This window comes from Eutrema salsugineum, unplaced genomic scaffold (genome assembly GCF_000478725.1).
Source record: "Eutrema salsugineum unplaced genomic scaffold, Eutsalg1_0 scaffold_10, whole genome shotgun sequence".
Lineage (NCBI taxonomy): Eukaryota > Viridiplantae > Streptophyta > Magnoliopsida > Brassicales > Brassicaceae > Eutrema > Eutrema salsugineum.
Genome location: NW_006256908.1, coordinates 8,676,874 through 8,703,328, shown reverse-complemented (window position 1 = coordinate 8,703,328; position 26,455 = coordinate 8,676,874). Strand labels below are relative to the sequence as shown.

Sequence of the window (26,455 nt, the reverse complement as noted above, 5' to 3'; positions counted from 1 at the left end):
ATGGTGGGAGAGTCAAAACCAACATATATTCCCATCCTTCTTTGAGGTCCCATTTTGGTTCGATGTGGTGGAGCAATGGGTACATATACTGAACACCCAAATGTTTTGAGATGGGAGATGTCTGGCTCATGACCCGAGAGTAGTTGGGATGGGGAATATTTGTGTTCACTAGATGGCCGGATGCGTATGAGTTCAGCAGCATGTAATACTGCATGTCCCCATGCTGAGGCCGGGAGATTTGATCTCATGAGTAATGGTCGGGCTATCCATTGAATGCGTTTAATGAATGATTCAGCCAATCCATTTTGAGTATGGACATGTGCTACAGGATGTTCCACGGTTACCCCCATGGCCATACAGTAGTCATTAAACGCTTGTGAGGTAAATTCACCAGCATTGTCAAGGCGGGTAGTCTTTAGTGGGAAGTCAGGGAAATGGGCCCGCAATTTTATGATTTGGGCCAAGAACCTAGCGAAGGCTTGGTTCCGAGAGGACAAGAGACAAACATATGACCAACGGGTCGATGCGTCTATAAGGACCATGAAGTACCGGAATGGTCCGGAAGATGGATGTATAGGTCCACAGATATCGCCCTGGATTCTTTCTAGGAAATGAAGTGTTTGTTTAGAGATTTTAACTGGTGAGGGCCGAGTGATCAATTTGCCTTGAAAACAAGCTGTGCACATGAGGTGTTGAGGATAAGCTCGGTTTTCTTTGAGGGTATGCCCTTGAGAGTTTTGAATTAGTTTACGCATCATATTTGCACCGGGATGACCGAGCCGGTCGTGCCAAATAGTATAATCAGTAAACCGGGCTTTGAGAGTGGTATTAGCTTCAATCATACTGACTTTAGCATGGTAAAGTCCAGTAGAGAGAGCGGGTATGGTTTCGAGGATTTGTTTATGGCCGTCTACGGTTTTAGTGACTAGGAGGGATTCTTTGTTCCCTTGATCTTGGGTTTCTATGTGAAAACCATTCTGTCTTATATCCTTGAAGCTCAGAAGATTTCTCTTCGAACTAGGAGAATATAGAGCATCTGGTATTTCAAGTTGTGTGCCATTTGATAGCAACACATAGGCATGGCCATATCCTTCGATAAGGTTTGAGGGACCCGCGATGGTGCTAATATTTGCGGTTTGATAGGTTAGGTTTATGAAGTAACTTTTGTTTCTTAAGATAGTGTGGCTGGATCCACTATCTACGACTATGGTTTCCATTTGCTGGTGTGCTTTATTATGAATAGAAGATAGAATTCAGTATTGAGGAATTCAGAAAAAGTGATAAATCATAAAGTAAAGCAGTGTCTGAGAATAAAGGCAAATGGAAAAAAAATGAAACAAATCCCAAAATGAAAAAAATAAAGAACAAAATCAAATTGTATCAGAGTTTCAGATGATTGAATTAATCGAGGAGATCAGCTGTTTCATAGTCCATGGGGTCGGTCTGCTCGTTTGTGGTGTTCTCATCATCAAGGAGGTCTTCACCTTCCAGGTTAGCAGCATCGACTGGCTGAGTCATGTTGGCTTCAGCAGGAGCTTTTCCGTACTTCTGGTATAGATCGCAGTGGATCTTGGGGGTGCGACATTGCTTTGTTGGGTGGTTGAACATCCCACATCTGGTACAAGCAGAGTGATCGGGGTTGGTGTGGCGGGTCGGCTTGGTGATGCCTCGACCACGACCAGGACCATAACTGAGGTTAGGTCGGTTGCCACGACCATGTCCGCGTCCACGTCTTCCACGTCCATGTCCTCGGCCATTACCACGTCCATTACCACGTCCACGGCGGTGATCTGAGGATCTATCGGGTTGAACATGGTAGGACTCTTGACGAGAAGCAGGGACAGGAGCCAATCTCAGGGGCCTCATAGCGCTGTTCCTCATAAGCAGCTGGTTATTCTTCTCAGCGAGGAGAAGACAGGACAACAAGTCTTCGTAGAATGTGTGTTTCATTGCACGGTATTGTTGTTGGAGCACAACATTCTCTGTGCTGAATGTGGATAATGTTTTCTCGAGGAGATCATTATCTGTCACATCCTCGCCACCGAGTTTCCGGATGGCAACAATACGAAAGAGTTCGTTGTTGTAATCATCTACGGATTTGTAGTCCTGGAACCGAAGGTTCTTCCAGTCGAAATCTGCCTGAGGCAACTGGACCATTTTCTGATGGTCATATCGCTTTTTCAGCGCTTGCCACAATTCAAGTGGATTCTCAAGAGTGAGATATTGCTGCTTAAGGCTCGGGGCCAGATGATGGCGTATGTGACATATCGCCTGAGACTGTCCCTTACGGGATGCGGTGTTACCGTCGGTAATACACGCATCGAGTTCTTTCGATGCAAGGAACAAGCGCATGTCTAGGACCCACTCGAGGTAGTTATCCCCGGAGACGTGAAGGGCCTCGAATTCACATTTCTGAATGTTTGACATCTGAAACATGAGATTGATTTTGTTAGGGATTGTTTTGAGAAAATTTTGAATGCTGATGATGAAACTTTCTATTTTGAGAATATTTCTATTTTAGGAAAGTTTCTAAATTTGGAAAGTTTCTAATTTGGGTAATTTTCTAAATGAGGAAAGTTTCTATGTCGGGAAAATTTCTATATGAGGAAAGTTTTTATATGAGGAAACTTTCTATTAGAGGGAACTTTCTCGGAAATAGTAAATTTTAAAGGGTATGGTTTTAGTTACCCCGAACATGATGTCAGTTTAATAGCTGTGATTTAATCGGTTAAAGCCGAATATAATTTCGGTTAATGAGAACCAGGTTTAGCCGGTTTTAGGCGGTTTAGGAGGAACCCTAGGGGAGCCGAATATGATTAGGGTTTTATCTAGGGTTTTAACGGTTTGGAAAACAAATTTTGGATGTGATTTCGAGATCTATAGGATCTGTGGTCGATGGTTTTAATAATTTCACAAGGACAACAAAGAAATCACGTGAAAAGGACTAGGGTTTAAGCATTATGACTTACGATTTTGAAGATTACAAAATCGTGAATCAAGCTTAGGATTTAGGGTTGATTTTCTTAGTTTATTCAATCAAGTGTTTCAAGCAAGAGAATCAACAATCAAATAAGCTGCAACAAGCTTATTAAACATGAAGAAAATCGAATAGGTTTATGCCATAAACATGGCCAAAAACGGTTGTTAGGTTTTTGTAGATTAGGGTTTTATAAAACGAGTTTAAAACCTTTGAACATGCATAAACTTGTAATTTAAACAATCAATCAACAAGTTATCAATCAATCATCAGAGTATCAAACACTTTCAATCAATTAGAGATCGATTTTTTTTTTTTTTTTTTTTTTTTTTATAGGGTTTTGAAGTGTTTAAACAACAGGTTCTATGGCTCTCAGTTTTAGAAGATACCTTTTCCACCTTTGGATTTCTGACAGGCTAATGAAACTGGGAGCTAATAGACCTCAGTTAGCCGCTACAAATTCCAAGGATTGATCACCAAAACTGGAGAAGCTGCTGGTTGAAGAAGGAAAAACTCGGATCTGGTTTTTTTTTTTTGGTTGATCGTCGTGTACTGTAAGTGTGCGTGAGGGCGCGTCCGACGTTGGATCGACAAACGGTTTTCACCAGTAGATTCGTCTCGTCGAGGGCTTCGATTTGATATGTAGATCGTCTTCTGGTTCCTCACGGTTTGGAAGATATGCGTCTTTTAAGTTTCGACTTCTTTTAGGGTTTTGGTGATGGCCGGATTTATTAGGGTTTTTCGCTCAGAGAGTCTTATCGTGCTGATAACGTGTTGTGAAAACTTAGAAACTTTATTAATCACTGGAATGTATATATAGAGTACATAGGGAATCTAGGTTAAGTACAATGCCCTGATGAGCTTAATGGGCCGGTATAAGAATTCATATATGATATGTGTTATAACATTATCTTAATATATATGTCTATATTATCTTTTTTGTAGTAGCTTGCAAATTTGTAGGGAAGATGGAATCCTGATATTGCCACTATTTCTATTTAGAAAGGATTTACCGACTGCTATAATAATATAACAATTTTCCTTTAAGACTGTATATAGCATGAAAACTAAGATCAAAGACAATTGGACATAGATTTTGTTAGAAAAACATTAAGCTATCCGGCCATTATTCGATTTTACAACCTAGTTGTAGAAAAATTATTGACCATGAACCAAACACAATACTAACTCTCGTAACCTACAATGACCATTGCAGTAGGATTTTTCCCAACAGTGTTAACCAAAAACATCATTGATTGACATCAGCTTTTATTACTCCTTAAAAGTACCTAATATCGAAAAAGATAATCAATACATTAATATTCAAAAATGTAATGAATTTATTCACTTGGATTCCATAAAACCTCTACCAACAGCTACTACTATATATAAAAATATTTGAGCCCATACCACATAAGGTTCATAACCCAGAGGATTACACTACGTACTATATATATGAATTCGAATCAGATTGACTGTTTCAAGTTGGGTGTTAGCTTGGTTGACATATATATGTATATCTAAATTGTATTATCCCAATACACTAAAGCTTAATTACTAATAGTTAGTGCCTAGTTGTCAAATAACTTACATTACATCATTATAAATGTTTGATACTTTGATTTACCATTTGCAAAAATGTCATCAAAATCATCGGTGTTCACTCAACCTCTCAACTCAGATGTTATATATTTTAACAAAGATATTTGACATGCCTTGTAGATCATGTGCCAACCGGCACAAACCAACAGTACATGATAGAATTTTTTTATTTAGTTTGGTGAAGTTTTAAAATCTATATATATATATATGGTTGATGCGGACAAATAATATTCCGCGGTATATCGAGACGTGAAATGGATTTCTTACCCTAATCGATTTGACATGTTTAAATGAGAATAGTCTAGAAAAAAACTATAACAATATATTAATGTTAGTGGAGTGACAAATTAAGCCTCAAATAAATTGACCCGAACAGTAATCACACACTAAGTTGTTCTTAGCATTTCTAAGACACCTTTGGATGTGATTATTATATAAATATCCTTCACCCCAAGTCAACTCTATATTCATTTCTATTATGAAATAACCATTAACCCCAAAGTAAGCAATTGATAGGAAATACATGTATACATTAAAGTTTGATGACGACTTTAACTGAAGAAGCTAGTCGTAATTATACCATACACATGGAGTATACATAGATATATACATGAAACTAAATAGATACATATATGGGTTAAACAATATAGTTTCACCGAATATAAATCAACACAAACTAAATAAAATAAAAATATGGGTCCGAAAACATTACTTACTCCTTAGTTTCACGGCCAAATGTTGATATAACAAGTCAAGGCGTATACTACATGGTTTTCTTCAGTAGTATTAACTCATTGTACGTAAAACTTTTTTTAGAACAACCAAGCTGCCACGTTGAAGCGTTATTCACCTTGGTTTATTTCAAGCAAAAAGAAGTAATGTAATTTCTAATTTAATTGTTTACAATACAAAAGTGATGTCAAGATCATGAGAAAACACATATATTCATGACCCTGTGATGGCGAAAACGACTACTTTAGATAGAAACATACATACATCCGCGACTTATTTGGCCACCACCCAGAAAAACGCGATTTCCAACCAGAGGAGCAATTAAAAAGCTTTCTTTACAGCTTTATCTTCATCATCTCCGAGCTGTGATCAATCCCTCCCAAACCCTAATCTCTTTCATCCATAACTGGTTTGCACTTTCTTCACTCTTCACTCCTCACTACTACTTCACTCTTCAACTAACTTAACTTCCCCATAAAATGGCTTCGATCTCATCCTCTCCTTCACCAAACTCACCACTACTCCTTTCTACTCAAAACCCTAGTTCTAGTGATTATCAACATGCCAGGAACCTCGAAAGACAATGGTGGACGCCACCCTTTGTACAGGGGAGTGAGACAAAGGAGGAACTCAAACAAATGGGTTTCTGAGATCCGTGAGCCGAGAAAACCTAACCGTATATGGTTAGGAACATTCTCAACACCTGAAATGGCGGCAATAGCATACGACGTGGCAGCTCTAGCCCTCAAGGGAACTCAAACTGAGCTCAACTTCCCAAACTCGGCTTCCTCTTTGCCTGTTCCAGCCTCCATGTCTCCAGGAGACATCCAAGCCGCAGCCGCTTCAGCCGCTGCTGCTTTCGGCGCTGCTAGGGATGCCATTGTATTGGCTAATAACAACAGCGAAACAAGCGGTGCGTCTCACAGTAACATGATGATGATGAATGGTAGTTATAATGAGAATACAAATATGAATGGATTCATTGACGAGGATTTGATATTCGACATGCCTAATGTGCTCATGAACATGGCTGAAGGAATGCTTCTCAGCCCGCCTCGTGCTCCTGCCTTTGATGCTGCTTCTGATGCTGATTGTTACACCGGAGCAGACGATTACCTGTGGAATTTTCCTTGATAACTCAATAAACTATATATAATTAAGGATTTTGTGTGTGTTTATATATTATATGTACTGTGTATGAAATAAAGAAATGGTGTCTAGTGATGCATTGCATGCATGGTTAGGCCCCGTTAAGACCGTAAGGTAAGGTCGTCCTGTATTGAAGTTTTTGTCTTTAAATTATTGTCTTACAATCTAGTCTGATGTAATTGCATGCAATTGTAACCACAATCATGAGTCAATGCCTTGACTGATACCCTTTCCGTTTGTTTATTTTACGGATGGATAAAATTTTCATAGGGCTTGGATAATATGGTTATATAGTAATATATGTTTCTTATAGAATATAGTTTCTCTATATACTCCAAAGCTAATTACATAAACGATTTTGGACCATATGAACCACATTTTCCAGGGTATATTTATGTACAACAAAATTTACATAAATATGGTGATATTTTAAATTTCGATTTAGTTCTAATTTCCGCAACGAAAGTTTGACAAAAAAGTAACATAACTAACGTGCAGTAACTTACAGCATATGCACATAGACATTATTCACCATAAAACTATATGCACTTGAACATAATTTACCGTATCAAGCGGATAACTGAAATTATTTGCAAACATTTCCTTTTTTTAATATATATATGTAACAGTTACAACTTGCAAACAATACTTGAAGATCCATAGCTAGTTAGACGATGGAGGAAAAAAGGAAGTGCTAAATGGGTTTGGTGAGGATAACACACAAGTTGGTTATGGATACGAGTCTTAATTGAATCATAAGCTTGCTGATTTTTTCTTATGTAATTATTCTCTTAAATTGAAAATTCATAGAAGTCTTTTTCTGGCATACCTTTTTTAACTTTAATTTGATCATCTGTCAAGTGGTCCATTCAACATTGATTTCTATGTTTATAATTGATGAAGACGCAACATTTTTGTATATCTAGCTATTGTTTGGAAGTTTTAAATGCTAACGATTGCAAAAGTTTTTTTTTTTTCTTAAATATTGACATCTCAAGTTCCATTTTGCGTTGTTCAAATGAAAGCTTTAATCCTGAACAGTTAACGAACCATCCAGTTCACCCACGAGGATCTTGTAAAGATACGAGTTTCAAAGAACATATGTTCCAATACAAATACCTTATTTAAGGTTAACACTTAACACTGACAAAATAAAAACATTGATTTTTGGTATATATATGTGCAGAAGAGATTGGTATAGATATACAAGGGTCTACAGATATTCCAACTATATGGGCTTTTCGAAACTATGAACATCCATTTAGCCCATAAGATTCAACCTCCCATAGGCTTGAAAACACTATAATTTCACCTATCAATCGTTGTTTTCCTCGCAGTTTGCGTGAAGATAGTGTCTTAATTTCGTGGTAAAGAAATGAATGAATAATTTACAATTTTTCTTTTAAAAAAATTATATTTGTTTTTATCCTTTTATTTATTTCTGTTCTTCATCTTCTCCTCCCACCAAGATGTTAACCGTACGTACTTTGAACCTCTTAAGCTTATCCTGGACCTCCTCGACTAGACTTCCCCCTCGGGAACGCGTCGTGTGAATATTAACGCCCTTGTCAAGCTTAGAACGCTCGTAGGCTTGAGACATCTCTTGAATCTCTTTATGTTCTATTACCGTATGAATGTTGTCTGATCTGCAATGTTCAGAGAACGATATATTGTCGCTCATAACTGCGTTTGCGTAAATTAAAAATGATTCACGAAATAACGATCTTAAAAATCGATATTATAAAAAGGAATTGTCAAAAGTAATCGGTCTTTGATCGGTTGTTGATAATATGTTGTGTAAATGATATATTGGATTGTGTGATTATGTATTTATATATATGCAGTGAGAGATAAAGAGATGATTTGAAGAAGTAAAAGACGACCGAGTCTTCTTCGAGATACTTTGTTTTCAAATTAATCATCTTCGAGAGACTTGGCAAAGAGAAGTACCAAACCTAGTGAGTTACTTTTCCAAGACGTTGAATATTCTAAAAGTCTTCTCGTATTGTTGATTTTGCTTTCCCCGTTTGGCCGTTTCGCACGTTTTTTTTCTCTCACCGATTGAAGTTTCTATATATTCCTTCCGTTTCACAAAAAGTGTCGTTTTATGGTGTTATTTTTATTTCATAAAGAGTGTCGTTTTATATTTTCAATACAAAATTTTAAATAATATTTCAGTTTTAACCTTATTAATTTAATGTATTTATTAGATAAAAACAAATGATTTAATATATTAATAAGGGACAAAATTGTACTTTTAATCATTTTCTTAATATGTGTGAAAAATGTCAGAATGACACTCTTTATGAAACGGAGAGTATAATTTTTTTTTTTTGTGCATGTTTCAAAAAGTTAATTATGCCCAAAGACACTAAATTTTTGGTTAGACCAAAGAATTGTCACATATTATTAAAATGAAATATTATTAAAATGAAATATATGTTGAATGTTAATCACAAGAAATTACCAGGAATTTCTAAGGGTTTTAGAGCATGTTCAATACAGATGCTTAAGAAGAGTGCTTAGATAATTTAAAAAAAAAATTAAATCATAAAAATAGAATAATTTGAGCATTGATGCTTAAATAAGAGTTGTAAGCAGCGATGCTTAACAGATACTAGCAGACATCTATATATATAAAGATAGCTTTTCTCTCTTCTGGTGCTGCCACCTCAGCAGTCACCTCAGCAGCCATCTGTGCAATTATTTTTTTAAAAAACTTTTAGTTTGTCCGGTTTCTTCAGTTACGGCAAATGATGAGACACTTTAAATAAATCAAATATCACACTACCAGAAACTAAAATTAAACAAACTATATGAACGACAACAATCACGGAATCACCATCAAAAGAGAATTGCATAAACAGATTTTTCGACGGAAGTAATATTTTCCAGAAAAAAAACTCAGCTCAGCTTAACCATAAACGCTGGACTTTCTACCAATCCCAAAAAGGATCCATGAAATCCACGCCAAATTGGAGTCACCAACGACACACCCAAAAAACCAATTCCAAAGCTGAGAAACTGATCAGCTCCCCAATATGATGACGAATAGAGGTATATCTAAGAAATCATGGGAAGGGGTTAGACCGGCACCGATTCTGGAAAAAAGCACTGCAAGAGTGGACAATACCGAAATAAACGTCACTGAATCACCCAAGGAAGAAAGAGAAGGAGGATGAAAAAAATGACTCAATTAGAGACCAAAGGAATGGGTATGAACAAAAGGTTGGTCCGACCAAAATTTCAATCACCCTCTTTCAATTGAAGCACCCTCTATCAACAATAGAAGAGTTTTGCCAACATTTGAGAGAGCTATCGATTAATACCTACAATTATGAAGGGCTAGAAACGGACACAGCTTTGTATAATCAAAATGAGATTTCATAAACATCGAACGAACAAATAAATATAGCTAGAAAATGAGCCAATATAAAATAATACAAAAAATTACAGACTAAAAAAAAACTTTCATACTAACCATCCAAACCCGATTTCAATATAGACATTTTGTACTTCTTTTGACTCAAGGCCTTATACAAAATATACTAACGGAGAAAGTGCTTTCACAATTACAAATTAAAAAAACGAAAAAAACAAATACTTCATAAACAAAAATAAATTAACAAGAATAAATATAGCACTTCCATGACATTAACCAAAAAATTATTAAAAAAAACACCCCGAATAACACCTTTTATAAGAGATATAAGTCTCCCATATATAAAACTATAAAAAAAGGAAAAAACATGTGTATAATATAATAGAGAAGAATCGTAATATAAAAACAATGGTAAACGTCCGCGTGCGCATAGCGCAGATCACACACTAGTATGTTATAAAATGAAAATGATTTTAAATTTAATAATTAAATAATATTTAAGCACCTTTTTCATTGAACATGGTCTTAGTCTTCACTTTGCTAACGAAGCCTGAGCTATCACGTGGAATCATCTGATCCACGAAGCATGGAGGATCGTTGACATTTCTATTGAATTGACCATTTCCTACCGTCATGCTACCAAACAATTTTTTTCGTATCGTTAGACAATTAATACCTTCTACTCCATTAATACTAAACAAATGCATCTAGATGCAATCTCGTATTTAAAATAAATAAATAAATAAATCGATGTTTCAGGGAAATATGAAATCATCCATCTCCACACAAATTATTTATAACGCGGAAACTATAGATGCATGTTTAAACACAAAATTCCACACAAACAAATTATTGTAGGTAATAATACATTAATTACACTAATATAATTCTCATTGATTTGCATTAGGTCATTCAATCATACCAATAGATTATAATTTTTATTATTTTGCAATAAGCGAAATTGAATTTAATTACTTTTGATACACCTGGACAATAGTGTAAATAGTCTGAATAATAGACAAGATCAAAAGAACAAAAGCAGCAAGAGCAGAGACAAAAGACCAAGGAGAACTAAAATAAGTGTACTTGAAACTAGCCCATTCCACGTGCCAACTACTCTTGTAATACTCATTCACTTGTTCAAACAAATCCCTGAGATAACACTGCCTTATATCGAACGCAACGTCTTTGCCTAAACTGTTCACGAACTCAGCAACCTCTGCTTCTGTTCCAAAATAGTTCTCTATGATGTTGTGGTCGCATAGATACTCAACGTCCTTGTGAGTGTTCATCAGACAGTCTAGCAGCGTCGCGTACGTCGTGAAATGCATCGAGCACGCCACGTGGCACTGCTCGTAAGCCACGCAGTTCTGCAAGAAACTGCTCATGAAGTCGTCGACGGTGATGCTCGGCATCTCGATCGCTCCGTGCGTGAATCTCACGACAAGAAAGCTCTCTGCGTCTTTTAGCTCCCGGATCTTGATCCCGGCTCGCCTGAGCTTCGAGATGCTGTGGATGATGTTGGACGGCGTCTTCTTCTTCCCCTGATTTGTCACCGGAGGCGCGTGAAGCTCGCTCTCCGGGATGAGGCTTGAACGGACGAGGTCTAGGAGGTGTTTAGCTCCTAGGTCTTTGAATCTTGCGATGTCTTCGCTTGTTCTGTGCATCGTGTTGTTGAAAAACGCAAACGCAAGAGAAGGTAAAGAAGCGTTGGTCTCTTTTTCGTTATCTCCTCTTGTGAGGTCGAACAAAGACTCGAGAACAAAGAAAGGGATTTGATTCTCAATACGGATAAAGTCTCTGTAGAAGAAAGGAAGAACCCACGACATGGCCACGAGTGGATCGTCTTGTTCGAAAGGAACAAGTTTGCTGACTTTACGAAACAGCTCAAGAATGAAACAGCCATCAAGAACCATCATCTCGTTGAACTCGTCAGATTCCATGTTGATTGACTCGGAGTAACACTCTCTGGCCTCTTCCTCGACGCTCTTCACGTTCTTCATGTAATCCTCTAGAGTTAAAGATTTTGTTTGGTGGGTTCGAGTGAGAAGAGTGTTTAGGTAAAGCCATTTGTGTTCTTCAATCATTTGGAGGTGCGTTTGGCCTCGGTGGTACGGTCCCACCGAGACCACTCGCGGCTCGTAGCATCGGCCGTTACAATCAATCATGCTCTGAGGTACTCGGAAGATCGAGCAAGTTGGTTTTCCGGCGGCCGAGCTGAGCAGCCGCGGTGGCTCCTTCAGCTTCTTATGCATCTTGTCAATGTGGATCTTGAAGATGCTTTCTCTTCCGTCGTGTACGGAGGCATAAGGCGGTTGCTCCGCCGTGTCCACCATTTTTGTTGGTGTGAAATTTGATGAAGAGGATCTATGATTAAGAGAAGTGATTGAAGGGGTAGTTTTGGAACTAAATAGAGTCTTTGTGATTGATATTTTTCTTTTGTTGGTCCACTTGATCGTCACATAATGGAGGCTGGTCCATAATTATTTCAAAGTATTTAAAATTTTTTCGATTTGTATTCTCCAATGAAGATTTAGTTAGTAGTCATGACTCATGACTTGGTCCATCCATGATCTTTCGCCGCTGCGAAGTTTCTTTGAAGAACTAGTAATTATGATTCTTCTAATTTTACTTTTAGTTTTTAATTTTTATGCTCGAAAAAAATAATACATTTCCCCTATGTGTAGTAAATAATGTAGAAGATATAATCGGTTGGTATCACATATGTGTCAATCGGGTCATCCATGCGAGTCCGAAAAAAATTTAGTCGAGTCTGGTCCTATCCGTTTCCGAAGCTCACATATGATATAACAGATACTAACAATAATATATATTATATAATAAAAATATATAAAGATCAATCAACTTATTGGTAATTGGTCTTGCTTAAGAAATTCACATCCAGTACATCCAATTAAAGTATAACCAATCCAATCATGTTATGCCAATGATTTAAACCACTCACATACACTAAACGAACAGAGAATTTGTAACCATATACTAATATGGTGACATTATTAATTAGTGAAAATACTATAATACAAATTATAGTTCAGTGGCACATGATTTCAAGTCGGTCCAATTTTTTCTGTATTTACAAAACATGAATCACACATTAATAAATCATCAGGAAGCAAAGCATATGTGGTCCTAATCAGGACGGTCCGAGGGTTGTCCGATTGAAGTTTGACACGTAACACTCTGGTTCTATCAATTAAAATTAGAGTTCAGTGGCACATGCATATCTTGCATTGTCTGAATGTAATTGGTATGATAAAACTTCATTCAATGTTATTAAGTATTAACCTTAACTAAAACTATATTTGGAGGATTAATGTGAACCTCCTTTTTATTTTGACATTTTTCTTCTTTTTTTGTTGATGGTCTTCTCGCGCGCACAAGTCGATGGTTTCGTGGAAGACACGGTTGTTGAAAAACTGTCCACCGTTTTACGATTATGTTTTATCATGTCTCGTTAAATAATTGATATCACTGAATATTACTTACTAATGAGAGAAACTTTTCTATATAGTTCATGAAACTTTACTATATATAAAGCTATATAAATCACAAATGCATTGTTGGACTGTGGTAGTACTAATTCACTACACACAAGGGAAACTAGAAACACACCTATCTAATATATTTTAACCTAGAAACAAATATTTAGTAGATTTCTAGATATCTTTGACTTGATAAACCAAATTATTCTCCATAACGTTAAACCTACTTCATTTCATAGAGGTAATAATCTTTCTAGAAATCTACTAATTTTCCTGTGTCTGATAAAATTCATTTTTTTTTCATGGAGGAGAAGAGACAAGTTCGTGGGAAAATTCATCAATCAAGAAGACGAAGATAGAGAGCTCGAGATCAGACACGGTCTCCTCCACTTCTCCACCGTGTCTTATCCATTCTCCTGCCTCTCCTCTCATATCTTTCCTCACCACCGCGTCTACGTCCTCCTCTGCACCCATTCCTACCCTCCACGCTTTCATCATCCTCCACTTCTTCTGCCTCTCATCATTCTTCTTCCTCCTCTCCTCTTCCACGCATCCACCCTCTCGTGCCATCGCTTCGTCTACGTCCTCATATTCTTCATCCGAATCATAAACCCTTATGTTATCGTCTTCCTCGCTATCCTCATACTCTTCCTCTTCTTCTTCTTCTGACATCTTTCCGTCCAGGTCTACTGGATCCAGCCCCGCTAGCTTCTCGAATCTACGAAGCTTCTTGAGTAGCCTCCTTTTCGCGCCTGTTTAATAAGTCCAAACACAACAAAAATCTTGAAACCCTTAAAACGATTGGGGACCCTTAAAATTTGAAGTGATGTTTTCGATTCATATGGTCCATGATGATGATGTAATGGTAGATTTAGTTACTCACGTTGTACAACTTCAAAGCTGCAAGAGAGGAGATTGAGATGGTCAGGCTCTCGCTGGTGGTGGTCCTCGTCTTCCTCCTCCTCCTCCTCAAGAGGGTCAAGTACAGAGACAGGGCTACATTGTTCCTTGTCTTCCTCTTCTTTATCTTCTTCTTCTTGTCCTCTCACTTTCTCTGAGCTCTCTGTCTCATCGCTATCTTCGTCCTGTTACAACTCATTAAACACACTTTTGGTTTCACCATTTTTTGTCTCTTACTATTTCTGGCATTGGATCACAACTAATTTTAGCTATTCAAATTTATATCCATGAGGGTTGTGTTTTAGCAACCCATTATCAAAAAAAAAAAAAGGCTATCTATATATATTAATCACTCCTCAATTATTTCTTTATTTTTTTACTATGCATTTTGTTTACACTAGAAACACAAGTAGGGTAAAATTTACTTATGAATTTTGTGAGCATACAATTTAATACTTCCCTAAGAAGATTGCAACTTTTTGACAAAACCTTGGATGCTGACTTTTTCTAAGACTAGCTAACACAAAATGTTTGGTTTACATTTAAGACTTAACCCACTGAATTAAAAGGTAGGAAAAAGTGTTTTTGGTAATTTGCCAGAGAATTAATTGGATTGAAAATTTTGAAGTTGAACTAGCTAGGAAATGCAACAATCGTCATAGTGGGGGAACATAAATGACATAAACACCCCCACCACTACGAGGCTCTGTAAACTCGAATATAGGGGGCATATCCGTCATTGTGAGGTAAAAACATATTTACCGTACTCCTGAAGAACTTACACGAATCAGTCATATCATACAGACAATTTTCAGCCGGCCATGTGTCTCTGCTCTAATCAGAAGATGTTTTTTCAGTTTTTCCATAGAATGTTTTTTAACTTTTTCTTTTACTGTATGGTAATTTATGATTAATTAATTAGAAGTCAAAAGATGCTACAAATTTCAAAACTGAAGACAGACATTTTATTGGAAAATTTTCCATTGAAATTTTGAATTTTCAGAGATATGATTCCGAATTTTGAGTTTAAATCTTTCTTAGAAATATAAGGCCTTAGTTTTTAGAGTATACTTTGGAGTTTATGGTTTAAATTTAGTGTATTTTGTTAAAATATGAAAAAAAGATTAGACTATTTTCATAATTGTCCTATTAATGATAAATTATAGTGTAAAGATATATTGAGAGATTGAGACAAACCTCTGTACTGCGTCGCGCCGGAGAAGTAGCCGCCGAAGTGAAGTGAGGAGTCCGGTGACCGGAAGAGGAAGGAGTTGTGTGGAGGACGAAATGAAAAGGGCTCTCACAAAAACACTTATCGCCAATCTCCACGAAACGCTCTCGCCGGCGGCTACTGCTACTCGTCGGTTCTGACCCGCGTTCCGACGAAATCGCGTTTCCATCAGCGTTATCCAGACGCGTTTTCGCTCTACGGCTTGTCAACCGCTTCAAAACGGACCCGAACATCCCGAACGCGTTTCCTCTGTTCCGAGCTTTCTTGTTCGCTTTCTCCGACTGCTGCTTCTGAATCCTCGCCGCAGCTTCCATCAGAATTGCGGCGGTTCTCGCCGGAATATGGAGGAGAACTCGACCGTCACGGGTCTTCTTCTTCGCCGGAGAACGGAGTTCAAAGAGAGGAGATTTTCTCGGGTCGGGTGAATTATGAGTCGCGAAGAAACAAGAACTCTCGCAGGAGAAGAAACCATGAGGTAAAACGGCTGCGTTTTCGGACTTTCGCTTCTTGAGACGCAAATCGGAGTGACCCATCTGAGATCGAAGCTCGGCGATGTAATGGTTGAGATGAAAAGGCTCTTGGTCATCTTGAAGCAGCTCATGTAATAAGAGCTTCTTCTTCTTCTCATGAGCAGCCATGGAGACAAATTTTACTTAAAAACCTTTTTTATTTGCTCACTCTCTGTCTCTCTCTCTTTCTCTTTCTTTGTGGAATTCAGAATCATGGAAATAGTAAAACGAAGAAAGCTTTTTGCTCTTTTCTTATAAGAAGAGAAAGAGAGAGAGAGAGAAAGAGATTTTGTGTAGAGAGTGAAGGATGAGAAACAGTTATAGACAAAGGGTAAGACATTGGATAAAGAGTCAATGCTTGGATTTGGCTATTTCCTAGCATCTTGAAAAATAAATAAAATTAAAAGTTTTCGTCTTTATATTCTTTCTTCTTTCTTCATTCTATTGAATTAGGGACTGAATTGACATGTGTCTTTATGCAACGGTAATTTTGTTTGTTAAAGAAAGTTTAGTTGACATATTATTTTCAGAGTGGGGCTTAAAAAAACTCCTGAAAAATAAAGTTTACGTGTAGAATTTAAAGAGTCTATTTGTGGACTAGTTGTAGGATGATGTTTTTTTTTATCAGCTAGAGAAATTCGATTGAGCAGTTTCACCTTGATTGTTATGTGCCCATGCACTCGATTTATGTAAGCACAATCAATTTATCATCATGAAAGACCCAACAAACTGTTGTCATGATTCATATATGTACGTTCAGTCCACCTGTTGAAGGAAGACGAAAAATGGGATGGGGTTTGCTCTTATTTTTTATAGTTTCTTACATGTGTCTTCCTTGAAGTTGTAGCATCGACATGCGAGTCATGATGTTAGAAGACAAGTAAACATATATATTCAACACAAAAAAAACATTTCTACTCGAATTTGGGTTATTTGTGAGTTCTTGAACCTCCTCTTCTATTATGCATTCTTATTAACAAATATTTTCCGACGAAAAAAAAAATATGAGTTTAGGCCTAGAAAATCTCGAGTATTTGCTTTTGAAAATTAAACTTGTTTACATCCAGAAGATGACAAATCAATTATATACATACAACATAGTCTCCCAACAAATTCTAAATTTTCATGCATTTCGCAATTTTATATTGTCAATTTATCTTTTTTTTAGCACACCACCATTTTGCTATTTAATTCATATATATCCAAGAATAACAAAAACAAAATTTTTTTAAAAAATTAAGTGGTATTTATCTTTTAAAACACAAGTACTTATCACCCTATGCTAGTTTTCTCATTATTTTGAAACTAAAATCTTTAAGTTTTCTCCACTATATATTTTCTTATTTGTACTTTATTAGGTTTATGCCTAGATCTTCAAAAAGTTTGTGACAATCCATACGTATTGTATTTTAAGAAACACTGAACTTGAACCATACCAAAACGTTTTTATGCTATCGAAATACTAATTTTAGCTTGGATTTAGTACGAGGTCTGCTCTACCAGAGTATAGTTCAAATAGAATGTTACAGGTTCAGTGATTAATTTTGGTATTATGAATGTTTGAAGTCGTTAGTGAAAGAAACTCAGATTAATTAAATACTCTGTTCGGGAAAAATAATAATAGTAAGATGCTGTTTAATTTTCAAAAATGGACTGACGTTAACTGCATTTGAAAGCAATAAGATATGGCTTAAGTGACAACATTGGCACTTGACGTAATTCCTAATCTGGATATCTGATTTAGTGACTGACAATTAATAAGAAGAAGAAAAAAACACCCCATGTTCTACACTTAACGTTTCCGGGCATTGCACGAAATCTATTGTTGATTTAAGAAAATCTCAAATAATTGTGGTCGGAATAATAACTTATACTCATTCGAAAAATGATTGACCAAAAAAATACTCATTATAATATCTAACGATGTTGAAATCAAGAAAATAAATCATACCTATAGTATAATTAAGACAAATCAATTGCATCACTACTGTAAAATTATAGATAGATCGGATATTGAAGACAAAAACAAGACATATTCTATTTCGGCTTCATATAATTATGGACTAATGAACGGGTCCAATTTTTTTGTCGTAATATATCCATGATTAACTTCATAAATTTCTATATTATCTTGACCCTAACAAACACAAAAAGGAGAGTAGAATACGTATTTATTAATTAGCGCGACTGTTGGCAACTACTAATCCAACGACTAATTTGTCCTACGCACACACGTTTGTATACATTCATATCTTGTCCACACGTGAAAATTTGCAAGTATATACACACACAAAAATATGCATTATACACATCGAATTATTTTCTCCTTGAAAATTGAAATTATACAAATGGAAAATATCACTACACACTATAAAAAAATGCATTGGGCAGGACAAAAAAAGGTTCGCACCATAAATGAGATAGAAAAGTTGTAGGCTTTACAGCTGGGTACTCCCTTTAATTAAATTCTCAGCATCTGAGGACTTTAGGTTTATATATTTATATAGTATTGTATATGTGCTGATATTTTCACTATGGTCCGACCTGTAATTTCATGTGGCACTACAGTTTATTTATTGTTTAGTTTTGGCTTGAATTTTGAAAATTGACCCAAAGAGAAGTTGTAGAATCATATGATACATAATTGGTTTTACTGTTCATCCACTCATACCTATTTTTCAATTATTGACGAATCCGTAGAATTTATTACTATTATTGTTGTTGTCTCAATATGAATGATTTTTTTCATAAAAAGCGAAGTCCACTAATTATCACCACTTATATAAAAAATAATTAATTGTAATTTGGTAAATATACTGTATTAAATAAATAAAAAATAACTAAAGCGAGCAGCTTGTAGGGACACTGTTTGTTCTCGGATGCCCCATCTCTAGTAAGATTCAATACTAATCTAATCCACTTTAAATACTATATAAAATCGAACGAGTAGAATAAAGCTGTATTAATTAAAGTAACAATTGATTACTCTGGTTAATTATTTGTTAATAAGCCAAATCTACGGCCCTTTTATCATCTGAGCATGCAGCAGACAAAAAGATTTTGATGAACGCGTGGAACGTAAAACGACACCGTATATGTCTGTTTTGTTTTTTTTTGTTTTTGTTAAAAATATGTCTGTTTTGTCTTTTAACTAGTTTTATTGTTTTGACAAAAACTGTGCATCAAACAATAAATTAATATATTTCCCAGTCGTACTATGAAATGTCAATTTATGAATATACCGACGGATTTTATTTAAATATTACAAGAGAAAATCTGCATATAATAATTGAAATTTGGAAAAGAATGTAGTAATTCATTGCAAGTTTACGTAAACACTAAACTAAATTAGTTTATTCATATTGTTACAAATAAATATTGACTTTTAGGATTTTGCTAATTTGTTACGCTATGGGTAATTAAAGTAGTAAAAAGTACTAGTTTAAAATTTTATTTTTGTACCATATTATCTGGAAAAAATGTTATTAGTGAAATCTTAATAAGATTGAACAATGTCATTATTTCCTAAATTCACTTTACGTATCTACCTGGAGAAGTGATATTAAAAAGATGAGCGGTCAATTGAAACGAAACGGACAAGAACACATTTCTTAAACCACTATTTCGTGTCATGTTATCTGCAAAGAATGGTATCATTAAGAGGATTAATTCTTTCGTCGTAAGTCGTAGGATTACGGAAACCCTACAAGCTAATATGTCTTTGAATATGATTATGAATAACGATTAACGGGTTATAGACGGATACATGCATGGTTTGTGAAAAAATATCTTAAAATATAACAAATGTTAATGAATATATCGATTAGGCTTAGAATCTCCCAAAATGCAATGATGACTCTAATTAAGCGGCAAAGGGAAGTAAAAGCGATCGACAAATTCCGAACGCACGATGTTGAGTTGTTATTAGTTGTGTAGAGTAAACAAGAAGATGAAATTGGGAAAAGAAATTCTGTTATTCATCAATGAATGTTGTTACATTGTTTATCTTATATATGGAAAGAAATGAATCAAGTAAACCGGTTTTATATCATAACCGGGAAATACAATCCAAATCTATCCTATATTCTGATATTCCTCCTCAAGATGGCACGTAAATTGAATGAAGAGACATCTTGCTTATGAGAGAAGAGAATTGATTAGGAAACAGAGGCTTGGTAAAGACATCTGCGAGCTAATTCGTAGTGTTAATGTGAAGTGTCTTGATCAAACCACTATCAACTCTGTCTCGAACCTCATGACAATCCAAATCTACATGTTTCGTCCGTTCATGAAATACTGGATTGTTGGCAATGTGAATAGCCGCAGTAGAATCACAATAGAATGCAACAGGTATAGATTGAGGTACCTGTAACTCATTAAGAAGATTCACCAACCAAACGACTTCCTTGACTGCAAACGCCATTGCTCTGTACTCAGATTCTGCAGTGGAATGTGAGACAGTTGGCTGTTTCTTAGACTTCCATGAAATGAGAGATTGTCCAAGAAACATACAGAAACCCGAAGTTGAACGTCGAGTGTCTGGACATGATGCCCAATCTGCATCAGTAAAAGATTGAAAAACCAGATTTGATTCCACCGGATAGAACAGGCCTAAACCTGCAGTTCCTTTGAGATAATGTAGAACCTTGTAAGCTGCTTTTAGATGAGATTTCTTTGGAGCTGAAGCACACTGACAAAGTTTGTTGACAGCAAAAGTTATATCAGGTCGTGTGATGGTAAGATACATGAGCTTACCAACCAATCTCCGATATAAACCAACATCTTCAAGAACAGGTTCATCATTGTGTTGACTTAGCTTGACATTTGGATCCATTGGAACTGTGGCCGGTTTGCAAGCTAGTAACCCTGTATCTTCAAGTAGGCTTAAGATATACTTTCTTTGGCAGATAGAGATGCCCTTACTTGAACGAACAATTTCTAAGCCAAGAAAGATTTTAGTGCTCCCAAGTCTCTTAGTTTAAAAGCTCTCTGCATAGCTGCTTTAAGTGTTTCCACATCATTATCATTGTTGCTTGCAATGATTATGTCATCGACATAAACCAAAACCGCAATGTAACTAGTTCCAATGCTCCTGATGAAGAGTGTATGATCTGTCTGTGACTTTCGAAATCCCAGATTTAACAGAGTAGAACTGAACTTCAAAAACCACTGTCGAGAAGCCTGTTTAAGACCATATAACGACTTTTTCAATCGACAAACTGCATTCTGAGGTAAGACTTCCCCCTCTTTTGGTGTATAACCTGGAGGTAAATCCATATAGATTTCTTCATGTAAATCACCGTTCAAGAATGCATTGGATATATCCAGTTGTGTTAGGCTCCAATTCTTTGCTGCAGCAACAGCTAGAAGTGTTTTCACGGTAGTCATCTTTGCTACAGGTGAAAAGGTGTCAACAAAGTCGATGCCCTCTTGTTGAGTATACCCTTTAGCGACTAACCGTGCTTTGTATCTCTCCAGACTTCCATCTGCATTCAATTTGACTTTGTATACCCATTTACATCCGATCGTGTATTTGCCCAGAGGTAAAGAGCATATTTCCCAAGTCTGAGTACTTTCTAATGCTTTGAGCTCTTCATTCATCGCATTCAACCATTCATCAAACTTCTTTGCTTGTCTGAATGAAGTTGGTTCACCGTGGAGAGTAACAGAGCAAACATAAGCTTTATATGTTTCCGAGAGATGATCATAGGAGACATAATTGGCTAGAGGATAAGGGATGTCAGTCTCAGTCATATTGCAATAATAATCCTGCAAATATGCTGGTGTCTTTACAGACCTTCTTCGAATCTCCTTATCTGATTTTACTCTAGAATCTGGATTAGTGCTTTGAGCTACCGGAGAAGGTTCTCTAACTACCGGAGCATCTATATTAACACTATCCAAAGAATCAGATTCTTCAACAGTAGAAAACAGATCATTAAGGGATTCAGACTGACCTCGAGAAGGAAATATATCTTCATGGAATACTACATTCCTGGAGATATATACTTGATGAGTCTCGATATCCAGCAGTTTATATCCTTTGTATCCTGCAGGATATCCAAGAAAAATGCAGGGTTTGGCTCGAGGTTGAAACTTGTTCCTGTTCTTTGTTGATGTTGAACAATATACAAGGCAACCAAAGACGCGTAACCCTTTATAGTCCGGTTTCTTGGAAGTTAGAACTTCATATGGAGATTTGTCTTTCAATAAAGGAGTTGGAAGACGATTTAGTAAGAAGACAGCAGTAAGAACTGAGTCTCCCTAAAATTCTAGAGGCAGCTTCGACTGAAACATCAAAGATCTTGCGACATTGAGAATATGTTGATGCTTCCTCTCAACAACTGAATTCTGTTCTGGTGTCTCAGTACAAGAATGATATGAGATGATACCCTTTTTCTTGAACAGATCAGTGAACTTTAGTTCTTGAGCATTGTCAGATTGAACACCTTTCACCACAGCTTTGTACTGAGTCTCTATCATTTGCAAAAATTCAGGGAACACAGTAAGTACCTCGGATTTTGTTCGAAGTAGGTAAAGCCATGTGACTCGCGTGTGATCATCGACTATTGTCAAGAAGTACCTGTAACCTTCATTTGTAGAAACACAGAAAGGCCCCCAAATGTCTATATGGAGTAGATCAAAAGGGTTAGCACATATGTTGTTCTTTGAAGGAAACGGTAAATGTTTTTGTTTGGCAAGGGGACAGATATCGCAATGAAATGATTCTTTATTTCTCAGATTTGAACCAAGTACATCTGCAAGAGAATCAGTCTTATACACAGATGGATGGCCTAATCTACTATGCCATAAGGCAGAATCAGCAACAACATTAATGTGAAATGGTTGAGCAGACATCTTGATAACTGCATCAGCGTCCAAGACGTATAGATTTGATATCTGTTCACCCTGTCCAATCATCAGGCCCTTGATATGATCCTGTATTACACAAGAAGCTTCATCAAATGTAACTCTATATCCGAGATCCTTTGTCAACTGACTAACACTCAAAAGGTTCAGTCGAAAGTTTGGAATATAGAGAACATTGTTCAAAACCAGATCCTCAGTAATGCAGATTTTTCCTATACCGGCAATTCTCACACCCATTCCTGTAGGAAGTGTGACCGAAGTATTCAAAGATTCTGACAAATTCACAAACAGATTCCTATCATGTGAGACATGATGTGTGGCTCCACTGTCTACTATCCATGATCGAGAGGAGAGAGCATTGTTTGTTGCCTGTAAAGCTCCAACAAAACAGATAGTAGAGTTAGAGAAAGCCATACCAGGAAGAGCTGTGATGGTACCACCAGAAGTAGAAGCAACCGAATTGATATGACCAGTTGAAGTCTGTAGCTGAGAATTGAAATAGGCTATGACTTCATGAATCTGATCCTTTGAAAGTTTGTTGATCATTGTGGCTGTAGTGTCTTGGACTGCAACTTGAGCAACAACAGGTTTTTCAGAACCAGTAGACTTGGATGCAGAAGTTGTTTTATCACTCTGCTGTTTGTTCTTGTGTTTGAAATTTGCTGGATACCCGTGAACCTTGTAACAAGTATCAACCGTGTGTCATGTATATCCGCAATGACTGCAAGTAGGACGAGGCTTAGAACCATTTGGAGTGGTTTGAGTTGCATTGATAGAGGCTTGAGTTTGATTCGATGTTGACACATTGAAAGCTGAAGCATTCTGAACTGGTAAAATATTTCTTTGACTGTGATCTTGATCAAGAAGATTATAGATCTCAGACAGCTCAGGCACGTTCTTTTTCATGATAATCTGACTTCTAATGACGGCATATGAATCGTTTAAGCCAGCCAGAAACTTTATCACTTTGGCATGATCAGCTTTAGTGCTCATAGCCTTGCAGCAAGAACAATTACGGCATGTGTCAATGCAATCTGCACCATCTAGTTCATCCCAAAGAGTTTTAAGAGTAGTGTAATATGTAGCTAAATCCATGGATCCTTGCTGTAAGGACCAGATCTGTTGAGATAGCTGATAGGATCTCGGCAAATTTGTGATGTGAAATCGTGTAAACAGATCCTTCCAGATTTCTGATGCATCATCATAACGCAGAATAATCTTATAGATCTGCTTACTAACTGAGTTCAGAAGCCATGATTTCACCATCGAATTACACCTAGACCAAATCCTGAAGCTAGGATGCAAACTATTAGGTCGCACTATAGATCCATCGATAAACGCAAGTTTGTTTTTAGCATCTAAAGCGATAGTCATAGCAATACGCCAATTATCATAGTTTGATCCATCAAGAACCTCAGGTATAAGAGACAGACCCGGATTATCGCCATTTGTGAGGTAAAATGGTGAATGAACGCTATCCGGAGACTCCGTCATCGAGAATTGATGTTGAATCGGAGAAATCGGAGGATTTGCTTCTTCTGGAGAGAAGTCCTCAGATATCGATGCTCGACGAGACGACGATGCTGCTCTATTGGTACGACGCGCATTTTTGCGAAGAACGACCACCATTGTAACAGATTCGAAGCTCAGAATGTGTGATTTTCACAGAACTTAGTGATTCTTGGCGGAATAACCAGAATCGAATGAGAAAATCCAGAAAATGATCGATCGGGAGAATCTCCGATGGATCTAGGTCAAAAGAAACGAGTGAAACGAACGGAAGATTCCAGAATCAGCTTGAGGTTTCAACCCTCAATGCTCTGATACCATATTAGTTGTGTAGAGTCAACGAAGAAGATGAAATTGGGAAAAAAAATTCTGTTATTCATCAATGAATGTTATTACATTGTTTATCTTATATATGGAAAGAAATGAACCAAGTAAACCGGTTTTATATTATAACCGGGAAATACAATCCAAATCTATCCTATATTCTGATAGTTGTGGTGCTTAATTTCCCAAATACGTTGTCATGACCCAATTAAGGTTTGGCTGATTTAATTTGTCCTAAGGTTTGTGTTTCTTATAAATGATGCTGGCCGTCTCACTATATCAAACTGTGTGACCATTTGTTTCTTTCGTAATTCGTATATATATATTTTTTTTTGGAGGTCGGGTTCAGAATCCTTTTCATAATAAGGCTTGGATCTTTCCGACCTGTTCAATGGTTTTATCAACATGAATTACTCAGATATATCAACGAAACAATACGTGTTCTCCCATATATCTGAAAAAGAGAAAAAAAAAATAGAACATGCTTACTTTAGCGCAAATCATGCCGTACCGTTCTGTTTATTTATAAATTTAATCTCATATACAACAAAATAAAATAATACGACGGTCGACGGATTTTAACCCTAAAAAAACAATCGTTATTGAAACGTGTAAGTGGATAAAATAAATGCACATATACTTTATATAATATATATAATATATATGGCTCCCATGCGAGAGAGCAACTTTATTTTGAAATTATTTGGAAACCACTTTTAATTGTAAGTGTTAATAAATGCACATATACTTTCTTATCACGGTTATTTAAGCTTTGGTTATTCACATTTTTTTAAGCTTGATTGTGTACTTAAGTTTCTTCTACTATTGACTTAATGTTATCTTTTGAAGGAAATCTAATAGAACAAAATATCATTATTTTCTTACTAATTGTTCAAATTGGTTGCTATTTGTAATGCTCCGAAAATGCTAAACTAAATAAACACTAACAGAAACCTCCAGACACTTAAAGTTTTAGCTCTTTGAATGTATTAGTATTTTCAAAAATGCTAGACTTAAATGTATAGCCATTAATATTGAGTGACAACATTTTTGATGAGTTTTAAATGAATGAAATAGTGTCACTAGCTCAATTCAAATTCAGTGTACCTTATCCTTTGTTCCTCAGATTTTGTTGTACCATGAGAATTGCGACCACTGCACTGTTTTATCTGAGATGCATCCTTGATCTTTAATTCATGCTCTTTCTTCATTGTTGTTTAGCTTTTTCATTTGTTATATGAACATAAAATGAAAACCTTCATATATTCTTAATGTGGTATCTTAAACATTCTTCTAATCAAAATCCCATTAGTACGTAGGGAAAAGACATGAGCGAATAAAATATTATTGAATTAACACAGTACGATACGACGAATACTGTAATATAATACTTTTTAGATGTAGATTTAGGGTTGGAGTTGTACCTAGATATTAAATAGTATAGTCTCAACTTGCAAACAAACAATATCAATTAAATTATGATATTCCTAGTTAACCTCTTTTGGGAAATATTTGCTAGACGCATTATCGCCCAAACTACGTAGACAGACGACAGTGTCATTCATTGGATATATATATAGTCCATACACATTGTTAAACAAATATAAACCCATCTCTTAAAGTTAAGTTTTGGTCCACAATTCAAATCATGACATCTTCAAAAACCTCATGCACAGAAGTATCGATCACCTGTAAGTTTTGTTGTCCTTACCAAGAAAAATACATAAATACCATACTGGTTTTCTTCCAAGTTCCTAACATCTCATG

The 26,455-nt window shown here is 36.3% G+C and overlaps 4 protein-coding genes across 4 annotated transcripts; 1 reads left to right on the top strand and 3 right to left on the bottom strand.

The window, feature by feature from the left end:
• Window positions 1-5,872: 5,872 nt before the first annotated feature.
• Window positions 5,873-6,445, top strand: LOC18026426 (ethylene-responsive transcription factor ERF024). The gene has a single exon (XM_006410759.1). The coding sequence runs from the start codon at window positions 5,873-5,875 to the stop codon at window positions 6,443-6,445; it is 573 nt and encodes a 190-aa protein (XP_006410822.1).
• Window positions 6,446-7,652: 1,207 nt separating this feature from the next.
• Window positions 7,653-8,224, bottom strand: LOC18026425. The gene has a single exon (XM_006410758.2). The coding sequence runs from the start codon at window positions 8,139-8,141 to the stop codon at window positions 7,896-7,898; it is 246 nt and encodes an 81-aa protein (XP_006410821.1). The 5' UTR covers window positions 8,142-8,224; the 3' UTR covers window positions 7,653-7,895.
• A 2,534-nt stretch (window positions 8,225-10,758) lies between these two features.
• Window positions 10,759-12,366, bottom strand: LOC18026424 (UPF0481 protein At3g47200). Its single transcript, XM_006410757.2, has one exon. The coding sequence runs from the start codon at window positions 12,176-12,178 to the stop codon at window positions 10,814-10,816; it is 1,365 nt and encodes a 454-aa protein (XP_006410820.1). The 5' UTR covers window positions 12,179-12,366; the 3' UTR covers window positions 10,759-10,813.
• Window positions 12,367-13,400: 1,034 nt separating this feature from the next.
• On the bottom strand, window positions 13,401-16,294 carry LOC112090214. Its single transcript, XM_024160920.1, has 3 exons — window positions 15,443-16,294; window positions 14,229-14,430; window positions 13,401-14,097 (listed from the first exon to the last, which is right to left on the bottom strand). The coding sequence occupies exons 1-3, from the start codon at window positions 16,112-16,114 to the stop codon at window positions 13,646-13,648; spliced, it is 1,326 nt and encodes a 441-aa protein (XP_024016688.1). The 5' UTR covers window positions 16,115-16,294; the 3' UTR covers window positions 13,401-13,645.
• Between the last annotated feature and the right edge of the window lie 10,161 nt (window positions 16,295-26,455).

What these genes read in the sequence shown, in the direction of transcription:
- LOC18026426 (XM_006410759.1), top strand. Translation starts at nt 5,873, where the DNA reads ATGCCAGGAACCTCGAAAGACAATGGTGGACGCCACCCTTTGTACAGG.
- LOC112090214 (XM_024160920.1), bottom strand. Translation starts at nt 16,114, where the DNA reads ATGGCTGCTCATGAGAAGAAGAAGAAGCTCTTATTACATGAGCTGCTT. An exon ending in CGGCGCGACGCAGTACAGAG is followed by an intron (nt 14,431 to 15,442) that starts GTTTGTCTCAAT and finishes GAGTTGTAACAG; the next exon opens with GACGAAGATAGCGATGAGAC. An exon ending in CAGCTTTGAAGTTGTACAAC is followed by an intron (nt 14,098 to 14,228) that starts GTGAGTAACTAA and finishes CTTATTAAACAG; the next exon opens with GCGCGAAAAGGAGGCTACTC.
- LOC18026424 (XM_006410757.2), bottom strand. Translation starts at nt 12,178, where the DNA reads ATGGTGGACACGGCGGAGCAACCGCCTTATGCCTCCGTACACGACGGA.
- LOC18026425 (XM_006410758.2), bottom strand. Translation starts at nt 8,141, where the DNA reads ATGAGCGACAATATATCGTTCTCTGAACATTGCAGATCAGACAACATT.